Genomic DNA, 16,552 nt, shown 5'->3' on the forward strand with positions numbered 1-16,552 from the left:
TAAAGTGTTATGGCTTTTCTGCAGCAGAATGTCCCCATTCATTTTAATGGGGAATGTAATCTGCACCGAAATCTGCATTAAAATTCACAGAGAAATACACATCCTAATCCCCGGGTAAAAATCTTGTGAAGGAACACTAGTGAGTATATCTGGGCTCAGCTTTGGCTTTGCCATCAGCACACTGTTATAGCAGTTTATAAACTAGCATGGACATCTCCAAATGCAAATCACTGATGAAGTCGTTCTTAAATCCACATTATATAAGACTACACTAGGTGCAAAACTGCGCTGTAGATTCTTTGAAAGTGGTATTCCAGACATATCATGTAGCCTACACAGGCTATGTCCACATACAGTACTGCACACATTGATGGGCAAATTGACACATTCCCTCTGAACAGGATAAGTATGTGGTGAACCAGCCAAATCCATTTCTGCTTACCTGCCTTTGTTCTCTTTTCCTTTCACTTTACTTTCTTGACTTTTTCCACCCATTGGATCCCATTCTACATAGGAGTCCTCGACTTTTAAGTTAAGATGGGACGATGTGTTGTCCAGGCCGAAGGTCAGTGCTGAAACACAATGTATGGATGGATAACCTTCACTCTATATTGGGCTCTTCTGGATATTACAGAAACAAATGCCTGACATGCATTTATACTATGGATCGCCGATCACAGACATTAGCCCCAGGTGTCTGCTGTTTAAAATGGCAGAAACCCGGCAGCTATGGCGCCTGCTGCTCTTGCGAGTGGGCGCCATCTTTAAAACCCAACTTCCACCATACATGTATGGTGGCAGTCGGGAAGGGGTTAAAATTCATAGATGTGTATAGCTTTAGAATATCACTCACTAGACAGTGGAATAGGAAATAGGGGGAAGAGGTATTGCATACTATAGTGCTATTTATTAGTGGAATCAATGGGGCTGTGATTGAGAAAGGTTTAACAAGAGCTGACGAGCTGCTCGCGCGGAAACTGAAATGACCAAAGCTGTAGACGGGTGAGTAAAAAAAGCCAAAAAGTGAAAACCGTTTTTTTTGCAATGATGTAGTTAATTCCATGTCTTATATTTTATTATTTTCTTAGTTGATGGCTAGAAAAAAAATTCAATTTGTGTCCTAAATGAGGTAAAAAAATATATTGGTCAAGGGTGACTAAAAAATACCTTTGGAATGCCCCATCACAGAAAGAGTTAAACAACTCTCACAGATGCCAAAATGTAGAGATAAAGCCAAAAATGACACAACTCTGGTCTTTTCTCTAACGCTTGCTAGTGCTCACCAGTAGTCTGCCTGGCTGCTACTAATGTGAAGTGACTCGTTGGCGTGAAAGCTGGAGAACACGATGACAAGTCTTCAGCCCTCTCTATCTTGGCCTGATTACTGTAGTTTAGACATAATCCCTCAGGGTAAATTAGTTTCTACTAGAAAGAATCTCTAGAAAAACTCCTAGATCACAGGAACGGGTTGTTAAACTCATCTTATCAATGCCACCAGTAAAGGGGCTTCTAAGGAAATAAAGTACAAACCCCTCAAACATCCTTTATTGGGGGTCATTTACAAATATTTTTACACCAGCTTTTGGTGTAAAAATAGTCAAAAGTACCCTTTTTGACCAGCTTTGCAACTTAATATTAAGTCATATGGCCAGTGTAGAAACATTTTCAACAGTTGGGCGAGGCAGGGGCATTGGGGGCCTTGACGGGACTGGGACTAAGGGTGAGTTCACATCACATTTTATGCCTCCATTTGACATATACATTAGAAAAAAAGGATACAAAAACATAGAACACCACGTTCTTGCATCCTGCAGAGTCTGGTAAAAAAAAACATGTATTTTTTTTTTTTAAACGACGGCGAATGGATGCCACTGTATGGAAACAGTCTGAGGCACCCGTTTAACGTATACGTTTTTTCTATACGTTAAACGGATGGGAAAAAAAACATGTGAACCGAGCCTAACATGTACTAAACACGTTGGTGAAAAACACGGGGCTGGAGTCGTTTTTCCACCAGGCGCAAGGCTGTCTTAGATTAGCCAAGTTTATAACGAGGCACACTCCTCGCAAGGGGAAACAAAGACCAGCGTGAAAACTACTTATGGATTTCATTTCTACAAAGTAGTAAGCCTGGGACCATTTACTTTGAACAATGGGAGAAATGTATCAAAACTGGTGCATAGGAAAACTGGCTTAGTTGCTCACAGCAACTAATCAGATTCTACCTTTCATTTTTCAAAGATCCTTTGGAAAATGAAAGGTGAAATCCAATTGGTTGCTATGAGTAACTAAGCCAGTTTCCCTTTGCACCAGTATGATGAATCTCTCCCAAAGTGCTTGAGCACAAGCTTCACCAAGATGATCTATTCATATGTACTTGTGCCATATCAATACAAAGGATTCCCTCTGCAGAAGATCCTCATTATTTGTACAGTAGTTAGCTTCATGATAATCAGTGTCTTTCTACAATTCTCTGCACTACAGTACAGTTTCATATGTCCCCCTGTCTGAAAGAACTACTAATTCTGTTCATCATGATACTACCAGTCAAAGAAGGAGAGCATGCCAGAAGAAGAGAACTGCTAAAACCATGGAGACACTCACAAAGTCATGCAAGACAAGAGGAGAATGAAATGTACGGTCTATTGCGCAGTGACATCTATGGGCACTAGAGTGCAATCAGACAGATGATAATCCAAGATAACTAACACATGGCTGGAACAAATATTAAGGGCTATGTTGTATTTTACTTATGATCAATAAGGACATAACATAGTAACATAGTTTATAAGGCTGAAAAAAGACATCTGTCCCTCAATCAAGTTTGGCCTGTTATCCTGCAAGATGATCCAGAAGAAGGCAAAAAAACCCTGTGAGGTAGAAGCAAATTTTCTTCATTTTAGGGGAAAATATTCCTTCCTGACTCCAATCAGGCAATCAGAATAACTCCCTTGATCACCATCACCACCTGCATCTGGAGGTAAGAAGGTTTGTACACAAACATAGAAGAGGATTCTTTATGGTAAGAGCAGTGAGACTATGGAACTCTCTGCCTGAGGAGGTGGTGATAGTGAGTACAATAAAGGAATTCAAGAGGGGCCTGGATGTATTTCTGGAGTGTAATAATATTACAGGTTATAGCTACTAGAGAGGGGTCGTCGATCCAGGGAGTTAGTCTGATTTCCTTATTGGAGTCGGGAAGGAATTTTTTATTCCCCTAAAGTGGGGAAAATTGGCTTCTACCTCAGTTTTTTTTTTTGCCTTCCTCTGAATCATCTTGCAGGATAACAGGCCGAACTGGATGGACAAATGTCTTTTTTCGGCCTTATGTACTATGTTACCTCCTCAGGCAGAGAGTTCCATAGTCTCACTGCTCTTACCGTAAAGAATCCTCTTCTATGTCTGTGTACAAACCTTCTTTCCTCTAGATGTAGCGGGACATAGGGAGAGCACTTCTTTAGCAGAGGTTAGTAAGCTAGTTTCATGGATAATAGGCCATTTAACGATTTAGGCAGCATATTTCTGTACCTTTGGTTTCCAGTGTGATGGGATCGGAGTATTCCCCTGCTACAGCTTTGTTACAAGCACGTACTCTGAAGTTCATAAACTTGGAGTCGAACTTCAAACCTGTATATGAATACAAAAAAACAAAATGTGGGATTGCTTTTTTGTAATCTTCACTATAATCATTTATTTAACATATAAAACATTTTACAATGGAATTGTTTTATCCAGCATATGTCACCCGCCAGGATACAGCACCAGAACTAGTACACAAAGAAAGATATAACCAGTAATTCTGATGGAAGAACTGGCTAGAGTAAATGATGCCACACACGGGCTTGCCAACTACTATTATATGTAAGGAACCCTTAGTAAGAAGTTTGTTCTGCTAAAGAGCTGAATGTCAAGAGAAAAAAAACGAGCAGCTATTTCTGTAAACTTTAAAGGGTAACTGTCATATTTTTTTTATTTATTTGCTATTTATTAGAGCTAGGCTCTGTCCAAAAAGTGGCACAAACTGGCACATCTATGGTTTCTACACATTTTTCCAACATGCTCAACAAGGGGCGCAGCTTTGCAGGAAGGGGATAGAGAGTCATAGGAAAGGGGCAGGCCTCAGATGTGCCCTTATGCGCCAAAAATCTGCCACAATTGTGCCTCACAGTAAGCCAACCAATAGCTGGTATAGAGTCCTAGAAAAGTGTCTATCCCTGCCTCAAATTTATCATCCAGCTGGGGCGCTGTGGTAAATCTGGTGCAGATCTATACAGCCTGGCTAAGCTGAAAGGGGTTGTCTCATCATGGACAATGTGGGCATATTGCTAGGATATGCCCCCATTGTCTTATTAGGTACGGTCCAACCGCTGGGCCCCGCACCTATATCGAGAACAGAGCCCCAAAAGTAAAGGAGGGCGCACTGCGCATGGGCAGCCGCCCTCCATTCATTTTCTATGGGGCTGGCTCGGCCTCATAGAAATGAATGGGAGCGGGGGCCTCGCATGCATGGTACGCTCCCATTCACTTCTATGGGGAGCTGGCTTGGAGGTGGCCGGACTCCAGCCACCACCTGGCCGGGCTCCGTTCTCCTTATAGATGCGGGTCTCAGGGGTGGGACCTGCACCTATAAGACAATGGGGGCATATCCTAGTGATATTCCCCCATTGTCTATGATGAGAGAACCCCTTTAAGTACTTTATAGAAATAGTGAATCTGGGCCAAAGTGTTTGTGGTGGTTTTTGGCAAGAATGCCTTGGTCAGATTTTTGCTGTAACTGTGGTGAAATCAACAGCAAAATCCACAAATATTACATGTGTTTTTTTCGCAGATTTCACCTTAATCACTGCAAAGTGTGAAATATGTAGTGGACATAAACTGACATGCTGTGGATCAAGTTCTATCATGGTAATGTAATATGCTGTGGAATTTTCAGTTGCAATTCTGGGCAGAAATCGACAGCATGTCCACCATGTGTGAATATGTCCTGAACACACCTGAATGGGGCTGTTTAGGCAGCTAAGGTCTCATTTTCCATCTGTATTGTGGACAAGTATAGTCCTTTCTGTTGATGGGAGTGAGAAAAATGTGGAATGCACACTAAGGTATCCGTGTTTTACAGATCCGTTATTTGAGGACCAAAATACAGAGCCATTTGTGTTCATAAAGGTCTACATAGATGAATGGGACAGTCACAGAAGTTTCTGCCACAAATCTGCCATGAGTGACTATACCATTAGGATGAATGGTTCTCTATAAGGGCTCATGCACACGACCATGATCAGCCCGGGAAACGCAGTCTGTGTGTCGGCTGGATCTCATAACCCCAGCTGACTATTACAGTGTTTTATGATATAGTCATTCTCTATCTGATCAGGCGTCTATTGGACTGTAGGAACCTCATCATGTCAGTACAGTACAATAGCCCCTTAATCAGATAAGAATGGACTGTATTATAAATTACTATGAAGCAGTCAGTTTGGGTCAGGGGAGCCGCGGCTGTGATAAGTCATCTGATGTCTTTACAAAGGTTATATGAACATTATAAAACCTACAACCAAGGCTCATACACGGCGTTCTAAAAGCCATGTCCAACAACTATTACAATATTATGGATTATGAACGACGGCAGTTTTCCCGTCCCCATACTCCACTTTCCTAAAGTGGGGTATGAAAAACTCACCAGAAAGCGTGTACTCTGTTCCCTTTATATTATCAACCATCTCCCAACATCTCTCATCTTTAACCCTTGGAAGGCCATCGTAGTTTGTTTTCCTATATTCCAGAACATAATGGTCGATCTTGTTGTCTTCTTCAGGCATTCTCCATGCTACAGTCACACAATTATCAGCTACTAGACAATCTGCTGGATCGATCTCTGGCGCTTTGGGCACTGGAGAAGAAAAATAAGGAAACCAATAATTTTTTTTTTATTTCATGAAAAGCTATTTAACTACCCCCGAGATCAATACTGGTCAAGTTACTGTAATTCACAGGATAGTGCCAGGCTGAATAGAAGGCCAGCTTAGACATCAGTGGACACTGCATACTCCGGCTGGCATGAAGTTCATGCATTTAGGTAGTTAAAGCACCACACAGATGATTGCTATTTCATAATATAGAAGAAGAAGAATTTTACAACCACAGGGATCTGCTAAATGACTAATGTGCTGTAAAACATATAACCTTATGTAGACAGTTTTGGAAAGAATGAGCGGTAATAAGGTTTCTGATGCCTTTATGCTTTAAGCAGTGACAGACGTAAAAGGACAGTGAAGGACGGAGCCGGCATACTGTTACACAATTAGCATACTTCACCATGAAGAACATGAGCAATGAGATCATCAGACCCAAAAAGAACAGAATTATTTAACAGCAGATAGCTGGCTGTTTTGTTGAATGGCTTGGAAAGTGAATTCCAGTGAAAGCGTTATACCAAATGTATGCATTCTTCACCTGGATATTGTCACATTTCTGGTAATATGGTCTAATTCTGGTAGACCACCTAAGCAGGCAAGAGACATTCACTTTGAACAATAATATCTATAGGAAGCAAGCAGCTGCCTGTGTGTGTATAAGTGGTGGGAAGGACATGTAGAAATCAGCACTATATGGGTGCACTGTACAATGTATACAGGTCATCCAAGCTGTCATTTATTAACATTAAAGGGAACCTCTCATATTAAACATGGTGTTTCAGCTTCTGGCAGATTGTTATAGAGCAGGAGGAGCTGAGCAGATCGATATATAGTTTTATAGGAAAAGATTCAGTATAACTTGCATTTCATTCATTTTAAATTCTTGCTCATTGTGGGCTTTGAAGTCCAGGAGGAGGTCCTATCAGTGACTGACAGCCATCTCTGTATACACAGTCATAGAGGGAAGGTCCTATCAGTGACTGACAGCTATCTCTGTATACACAGTCATAGAGGGAAGGTCCTATCAGTGACTGACAGCCATCTCTGTATACACAGTCATAGAGGGAAGGTCCTATCAGTGACTGACAGCTATCTCTGTATACACAATCATAGAGGGAAGGTCCTATCAGTGACTGACAGCTATCTCTGTATACACAGTCATAGAGGGAAGGTCCTATCAGTGACTGACAGCTATCTCTGTATACACAGTCATAGAGGGAAGGTCCTATCAGTGACTGACAGCTATCTCTGTATACACAGTCATAGAGGGAAGGTCCTATCAGTGACTGACAGCTATCTCTGTATACACAGTCATAGAGGGAAGGTCCTATCAGTGACTGACAGCTATCTCTGTATACACAGTCATAGAGGGAAGGTCCTATCAGTGACTGACAGCTATCTCTGTATACACTGTCATAGAGGGAAGGTCCTATCAGTGACTGACAGCTATCTCTGTATACACAGTCATAGAGGGAAGGTCCTATCAGTGACTGACAGCTATCTCTGTATACACAGTCATAGAGGGAAGGTCCTATCAGTGACTGACAGCTATCTCTGTATACACAGTCATAGAGGGAAGGTCCTATCAGTGACTGACAGCTATCTCTGTATACACAGTCATAGAGGGAAGGTCCTATCAGTGACTGACAGCTATCTCTGTATACACAGTCATAGAGGGAAGGTCCTATCAGTGACTGACAGCTATCTCTGTATACACAGTCATAGAGGGAAGGTCCTATCAGTGACTGACAGCTATCTCTGTATACACGGTCATAGAGGGAAGGTCCTATCAGTGACTGACAGCTATCTCTGTATACACAGTCAGAGGGAAGGTCCTATCAGTGACTGACAGCTATCTCTGTATACACAGTCATAGAGGGAAGGTCCTATCAGTGACTGACAGCTATCTCTGTATACACAGTCATAGAGGGAAGGTCCTATCAGTGACTGACAGCTATCTCTGTATACACAGTCATAGAGGGAAGGTCCTATCAGTGACTGACAGCTATCTCTGTATACACAGTCATAGAGGGAAGGTCCTATCAGTGACTGACAGCTATCTCTGTATACACAGTCATAGAGGGAAGGTCCTATCAGTGACTGACAGCTATCTCTGTATACACAGTCATAGAGGGAAGGTCCTATCAGTGACTGACAGCTATCTCTGTATACACTGTCATAGAGGGAAGGTCCTATCAGTGACTGACAGCTATCTCTGTATACACAGTCATAGAGGGAAGGTCCTATCAGTGACTGACAGCTATCTCTGTATACACAGTCATAGAGGGAAGGTCCTATCAGTGACTGACAGCTATCTCTGTATACACAGTCATAGAGGGAAGGTCCTATCAGTGACTGACAGCTATCTCTGTATACACAGTCATAGAGGGAAGGTCCTATCAGTGACTGACAGCTATCTCTGTATACACAGTCATAGAGGGAAGGTCCTATCAGTGACTGACAGCTATCTCTGTATACACAGTCATAGAGGGAAGGTCCTATCAGTGACTGACAGCTATCTCTGTATACACGGTCATAGAGGGAAGGTCCTATCAGTGACTGACAGCTATCTCTGTATACACAGTCAGAGGGAAGGTCCTATCAGTGACTGACAGCTATCTCTGTATACACAGTCATAGAGGGAAGGTCCTATCAGTGACTGACAGCTATCTCTGTATACACAGTCATAGAGGGAAGGTCCTATCAGTGACTGACAGCTATCTCTGTATACACAGTCATAGTGGGAAGGTCCTATCAGTGACTGACAGCTATCTCTGTATACATAGTCATAGTGGGAAGGTCCTATCAGTGACTGACAGCTATCTCTGTATACACAGTCATAGAGGGCAGGCTGTCAATCACTTATAGGACCGCCTCCTAGATGTCAAAGCTCGGAATAAGTAGGAATTTAAATGAATTGCATACAAGTTTTACTGAATCATTTCCGACAAAACTATACATTAGTCTGCTCAGCTCCTCCAGCTCTATAACATGCTGCAGCTCAAACACCATGTTTAATGTGACAGGTTCCCTTTAAAGAGAACTGCGCACAATAAACAGCTGACAGCTATTCAATGTATATGGCCAGCCTAAGTTCTGCTCTCCCCATGAAGTGAACTCCGAACATGGTGGACTTGCTACCAGTTGCCATTTGAAAAGTAAAAAAAAAAAAAATCATACATAAAACAGCGGGGTGGGGTTCATTTGCACAACTCTGATAAAAATGTTCTTCTCACCCTAAAACTATAGTTGCAAAGTGACTGCATTGTAACAACAAGCACTGCATATGTATGGGAGAAGGTCACCCAATGTTTGCGGCCATTCTCCCTTTTACTGACCTAATCACCAAATTCTGGTGATGGTAAGACCCATCATCAAGCACCACAGTATTGGCAGAGGTAACCACCTAGGGACTGGCATGCGCTACCTCTTCTGTGAACTTTCTGTGTAGAGTTCCATTAGTTTAATTAAGTTTCCCACCTGGGGGGGTCATGTACTAACATTCTACGCCACTTTTTGGCACAGAAAAATCACAGGGTGTGTTTCAAATGTGAGATTTTTTTTTGCATTTCCCTCTCACCCTTGCAACTTTGTCAAAAAAGTGTAGGTCGGAGCAGGCAGGCCGCAGGCAATCTACTCCAGCTCCTGGCATAACTTTAAGGCCCCTGGCAGACGAGCGTGTCCAGATTAGTCAAAGAAGGAGAGCATGCCAGAAGAAGAGAACTGCTAAAACCATGGAGACACTCAGAAATTCATGCAAGACAAGAGGAGAATGAAATGTACGGTCTATTGTGCAGTGAGATCTATGGGCACTAGAGTGCATGCCCCTAGAGGCTGTCACCTTCAGAAATCAGACAGATGATAATCCAAGATAACTAACACATGGCTGGAACAATATTAAGGGCTATGTTGTATTTTACTTATGATCAATAAGGACATAACATAGTAACATAGTTTATAAGGCTGAAAAAATACATCTGTCCCTCAATCCAGTTCAGCCTGTTCCAGAAGAAGGCAAAAAAACCCTGTGAGGTAGAAGCCAATTTTCTTCATTTTAGGGGGAAAATATTCCTTCCCGACTCCAATCAAGCAATCAGAATAACTCCCTGGATCAACAAATCTAGTAACTACAGAAATAAATCCAGGCCCCTCTTGAACTCTTTTAGTGAACTCACCATCACAACCTCCTCAGGCAGAGAGTTCCATATTCTGGGTCCATTCACACATCCGTGTGTGTTTTGCGGATCCACGGATCCGCAAAACACGGACAGCGGCAATGTGCGTTCCGCATTTTGTGGACCACACATCGCCGGCACTAAGAGAATATGCCTATTCTTGTCCGCTATTGCGGACAAGAATAGGACATGTTCTATTTTTTTCAGGATCGGAATTGCGGACCCAGAAGTGCGGTTCGCAATTCCGTTCCGCAAAATGCGGAATGGAATTGCGGATGTGTGAATGGACCCTCTCACTGCTCATCCTGTTATTCGCACAGCCGTCATCTTCTTTCTTCAGGACCTGCCAAAGGACCTTTGATGACATAATCGTGCTCACCATGAATTATGAATATCCATGACTCTTCTCAGGTAGATTTGACTCTTTTCAAGGCCTGGGCTGCAATGATTATGATGCTGGTTCTCAGCAACCACTTACTTTTAGCTGATGTGTGACACACCGGTGAAATCAGCATTTCTGTCACTATTTTATGCTGCCTCAGTGAGGTTAGCATAACGTTGATGACAGGTTCCCTTTAAGCAAAAGTGACTTTAATATTAGCCTCATGATAAAATCCATCTTCTCAGCTGTGTAGGGAGAGTCTCTGGCCTTTGAACATTCAATGGAATAAGTGTCTTCACACGCGGCAGATTTTGTGGCAGAAAATTCTGCGACTGAAAAGAGCTTGCAGCAATCCATGCTCTTGCTTCCCCATTCAATTTAATGGAACTGATTTTCAGTTGCAGAATTTTCGGGCCAAAAAATATGTCACATGTCAAGGCACCTTAAAACTGTTTTTCATAAGTGACAGACTAATCCACTCAATGGGAATTGTAATGCAAGAGGAAAATATAGATCCATTGGTAAATGTGTGCAAAATGTATTCCTCTCATTTTAGGACACAATCAGGCACAGAATCTTCCCAAGCAATAACATTGAGAGATCCTATTCACTGCTATAAATCCAATTACCTGGTAAGAATTTCAAGGACTGGAGCATTTGCCGTTCCTGGGAAAAATCCACCATCAGATGTGTCATGTTGTCACTGAGCTTTGGTTTCAGCGAGAGACGGAAAGCTGCAGCCATTGTGACCCTACGGTTAAAGAATATGGAGGAAGGGACAAGACATTGTTATTTCTATTCCGTAAGGTTACCTGTACCAAAATACCATATTGTGAGAGTGCCAACTGTTATAGACCAGTAACTGAAACATATGCCCTGGTAAAGCGACTGGTACTGACTGCCCGCTGAAGGCAGTAAAGTGTACTACCTACTAAGTGTGCAGTCCATCAGGTAATCAGAGAAGAGGCAGATATTCCTTTTCGGACTGGTAATAAAAGCTGCATACTCCTCTATGGGCAGACTCAGCGAGTGTTTAATGGGTCAAATTTTCAGTAACTAAAGATGCAAATGCCCTTTGGCCAGAAATATACGTTTTGGCACGACAGAAATTAGCAATTATCTTTAAGGTTGGAAGGTTCTGGATTATTATTATGTCTATGGCCTCTTTTAATTAACACAGCCATCATACTGTGAATTATTTTACATATTTAAATCTTCAAAAACTGCACTTCATTTTCCTAGTAAAACACATTCACTGAATGAGGTTCCACACTTCAGTCACCAGTCTCTGGTACAGTACAGCTGGTAATAGAAATTAACAGAAATATCTGCCAAATTCTTTACCTTATCGGTCAATGTTGTAATGGCATGGGGAAGTCCTACAGCACCGCAACATCTCCACTATAGGGAAAGAAGGTCCGTCCTATTGGATTTTTAAATGCCCTATGCTTTGTTCCTTTAGAAGTAAAGTGTATCCCCCATCACTACTTAAAGGGGTTTTTCGAGACTAATACTGATGGTCATCAGTATCTGATCGGTCGGGGTCCGAAACTCTGCAGCCAGTCAGCTGTTTGAGAAGACAGAGGCGCTCGCAGTAGCGCCACGACCTTCTTCAGCTATAGAATGTACTGCACTGTGCCTGGAGAGCACAGAGAAGAGCGCAGCGTTACCGGGTGCCAGACCCCCACCTATCCAGAGGATAGGTCATCAGTATTAAAGTCTCAGAAAAGCCTTTTAAATAAACATGCATGCTAAGATGACCCAAGGATGCAGGTCAGTATGGCAACTGGGAGAGAGTGAAGTCATCTCTGCTAACAGGACTAGAACCAGAAGGAAGAACAGACGATATAAAAAGGTTATTAATTAGATGCCATACTTAAAGGGTTCTCTCGGAATTAAGAAAATGAAAATACTTAAATAATACTTCATTATAAATATATTACCAAATACCTTTCATTAGTTATAATGGCTCGTTTTGTCCGGGGAGCAATTATTAGGAAAAATAAAATGGACGCCATCCTACTAGTCCACACAAAACCTGTCCTAATTACACAGGAGGAGTTAAAGAGCTGCACCATCTTCCTCTCATACTTGTCAGGGATTATGATCCTGAATACAGATGATAGGATCTTCAGCTGAATCTCTGTAGGAATGGAGTTCATTAGGAGACATGAAGTACAGAGGATAGTGGGGTGTAGATAATGAGCAGCAGCTCTTGTATGCAGTCTCCATTATCATGGCCCCAAATTACCTGTCCACTGAGGAAGGGGTGTAGACGCCCCGAAACGCGTCTGGTGACTGGAAGAGAAGCGCCCACCTAACCCACTGGACCTGGATGAAAGATATTGCATGGCCATGCGATAATCTACTGCACTAATACCGCTCTAGGATACAGGAGACAATTACAGGTTCCACCAGCGATTTATTATTCCTATCAGCCGAATCTTGTGATCCCGCGTTATCGTGACGTCAGCAGCCCGAGATTTGCTACGTGAGACGCCGAAGCGGCCGGCATCACTCGCTTCTCGTGGCAGGACGGCTCAGCGTGGCGATTTGGAACAACTTGGGATAAGGTAGGAACCTGAACTTCATACTGAGTGGTGTGCTATTCATAGCCCTGTGTGGCTATACTGGATTAACTGTGGAGAGACTTTTACATCGGAAGGCATATTAATATATATGAGGACACTCGATTATCAACTTGGAGTCATATTTACTTCTGATTGGGACATTAGAACTGCCGACCACGGTTTGCGGTCCAAGTGCTTTTGCTAAGCATGCAAAGATTGTTCATCCGCCAGTGTTTATTTTTATCTGCCAGTGTTATTTTATGTTGGTGCCAACCATTATTTTATGAAATTTTATATTTGAATGTGTTGTGATCTATTGCATACCATATATTAAATAATATATCCTATGGTCCAGATGGTGTGAGTGCTCACTCCTTTCTTTTTCTGCAATTTACCTGTCCATCCTCTCTGTACTTCATATCTCCTCATGGACTCCATTCCTACAGAGATTCAGCTGAAGCTCCTATCTGTATTCAGGATCATAATCCCTGACAAGTATGAGAGGAGGATGAGGCAGCTCTTTAGCTCAGTGATGTAAAGTAACTTGTCCTCCTGTGTGATTAGGACAGGTTTTGTATGTACTAATCGGACGGCGGACATTTTATTTCTCTTAATGATTTCTCCCTAGACAAAATAAACCATTATAGCTAATGAAATGTATTTGGGAGTATATTTATACTAAAGTAATATTTAAGTATTTTCATTTTCTTAATTCCTTTAAAGGGGTTGTGCACTGTAATGATATTGATGACCTACTCTTGCGATAAGTCATCAATATCAGATGGGAGGGTCCAACTCCTAGCACAGCTGCTGATCAGCTTTTTAAAGATGTCATAGCGCTTGTGTGAGAACTGCATCCTCTTCAAAGTTTACCTGCGTGCCGTCTTTCTGTTAGCGGCAGTGCAGTGTGATTACAACTACTCGTCCTATTCACTTGAATACCAGACACAATCCCTTTAATATGAATATTCCATTTTCATTGAAATCTTAAAATCAGAGAGAACTTGTGCCATGAGTCAAAATAATTTTCTAATGTGTCAAAAACACATTAGGGAGGATCATAATGGTGATCTCTGTGATCTTAGGCAGCAACCGATTTCCGGAATGAACGTCTCTAAGGAATAATAAACCCTTTGGCTTCACTCTTACTGACACAACAGTCCAAACAACTCTTTACTGAAATCCATAGTAATTTACGTAGCATGTCTTATCAGCTTTTCTTCAACAGAAATCTGTGTGGTGCCAAAGGGCTATGTGGTTGGACAGTCTATTAGACAAAATGTCACAGCATATGAAGGCTACATATGAAATATACAAACAAAGACATTTATGGTTAAAAAATAGAAAAAAAGAGGATAATGGTACAGTACCTATCCTTGATCTGTCTGGCAGCCTTGGTGCAAGGAGAGAGAAAGCAAAATTAGTGTATCCATGCAAGTGAAGGAGGGCAGCAAACTCCATGCAGGATTTTAAAGCAGAACAAAATAACCCCTCACACCCACATGCTGCACACAGGTAAGTGGTCATTATGTAAGCCAGTTCTTCAGAAAGACAAGAAACAGCCATGTTAAACAAGTTGTTAGAAGTAGTTAATCATCAGGCATCAAAGGAAAGATAACATGACATAAAAAGTGTTTTTTTTATATTTTGAACTTGGGAAAAACAGAACTGGCATGTCGCTAGGAAAAGCCTTCAGATGGCTGGAGATGTAACTGCCAAGACCCACAGTGATCTAACCCATAGACTTTTCCCTGCACAGTAGGTGGTTGACAGGAAAAATTTGTGGGCTCCCCTGCCATTTCGTTCAGGGTGATCAATAAAATTCCATCACTTCCTCTGACTTTGTGCAGATTTTGATGTATACACATAACTATTATATCGACGGCCTGTACCTGCCGCCGTTTTGCTCTCCATGGCAGGCATGAGAGCTGCTCTGCTCACCTAGCCCTTTACTCCCATGCTGCTGTGGACAGCCCCACCGGCCTTCTTCTCCTCTTTTCCAGTGGGCCCGGTCGTTGGAGCAGTCTGGCAGTGCTTCTCACTGCTCATACAGCAGGCCCATAAACTCCCTTCTACTCCTACGAGGCCAGCGCGCACACTTTAATCTTCCCCAGTCTATCGTGGGCTATGGGTCCTTAAGGTCTGTGGGAGGTTGCCTGAGCAACAGGTTATAGTCTGCTAGTGTCCTACAAAGGTGTGTTGTTCTATGTTTGTCTGCCTATGTACTGACTTCTGCCTGTGTTCTGTATTTGACCTTCACTGCCTGACCTAACCTCTGACTGCTCTCCATTCTGATCCAGATCTAACTGCCCTGACCTTGTATTGTTTATCAGATTGCAGAAACTCTGCCTGCCCTGACCTAGGCCTGTCCCTGACTACAGTTTTGCCTGATATCTCGGTGTTACACACAGGTGTCTCATGACCCCTGTGGGTAAGCCATCACCAGAACTACTCCAAGAGGCAGCAGCAGCCTGGTGGTTCCCCTGCAATACAGTCCAGATCCCATATAAGGGTTAAAGGGTGAAAACCAGGGGAACCACTTACATAACGCCCTTAGGAATAGCCCCAAGCCAAATCTGTTAAAGTGGCACAGGAGTTCCACATCCGCTTCATAACAGTAACTACTTTCCCAATTCTGCTTATTGACCTTGGAAGCAGTTTACGTACACTGTCACCTGAGTGCCCTTACTGCACTACTTTCTGGTAACAAGACAACCCAGCAAAATTCAGAATTTTACTTTAGGAAGGCAAGCTTGCAACAAAATGCAATAAGAGCAAAGAAAAGTATTCCAAATTTACTGACATTTTATGTCCATTTTAGCTGTGGACTGTTATTCATTGCTGTTTAAAGGTGACAATTTCCTTTCTGACTATCCTGATGAAGGACAGAGTGAAATGATGTATGGGGACACTATGACAAGGTGTTCTTCTTTATATTTACCAGTTTCCTATGACTGGGAAAAAATGTGACAAGCATTGTAAACAATTCTTTGCACGTCTCTTGTGTTTGATTAGTGATGTCATCCCTACGCTCCACTGCTTCTCAATGCCGCCTGCTAAGCTATTCATTGTGCGCTTTACCGTCCATCTGTAGAACATTTAACAGCCAGCCATGTTTCAAACACTAAGCAGAAACTTGCCTGCATTTCTGTGATCTAAAGTTAAAATTTCTAAAAAAATGATAGTAAAAAATGTCCCGTCCCCCCCCCATAGTATTGCACATTTGTCATAAAGTAATATTTTAAGATACAAGGTGGAAGAGATGAATTTCAAATTTTTAGGAGTCTAAGAAGACCTTGCTAGCAGACCTTTTCCTCTTGTCAAACATTCCCAGAAGGTGTTAAAATAAAATATTTTCTATCTGTATTGCCTGGGAGTGCACTAGAGAAGATGCTGTGCAGGGTGAGTAATATATTGAAAATTGAGGCACCCGCTGCACATTTATATAGTCACCAAAAATACTGCTGTGGAGAATACTGGCAATATGAATATTATACCCTTCCCAGTAAC

General features: G+C 42.2%; 1 protein-coding gene across 1 annotated transcript in view; it reads right to left on the minus strand.

The window, feature by feature from the left end:
- FSD1L (fibronectin type III and SPRY domain containing 1 like) overlaps window positions 1-16,552 on the minus strand; it is a 64,280-nt gene that overhangs the window by 25,367 nt on the left and 22,361 nt on the right. Inside the window, 5 exon segments of the mRNA XM_040417210.1 lie at window positions 443-572; window positions 3,529-3,627; window positions 5,681-5,890; window positions 11,102-11,223; window positions 14,413-14,435. Of these exon segments, the coding sequence (XP_040273144.1) occupies window positions 443-572; window positions 3,529-3,627; window positions 5,681-5,890; window positions 11,102-11,223; window positions 14,413-14,435 (584 nt within the window).

Source organism: Bufo bufo, chromosome 2 (assembly GCF_905171765.1).
Source record: "Bufo bufo chromosome 2, aBufBuf1.1, whole genome shotgun sequence".
Taxonomy (NCBI): domain Eukaryota; kingdom Metazoa; phylum Chordata; class Amphibia; order Anura; family Bufonidae; genus Bufo; species Bufo bufo.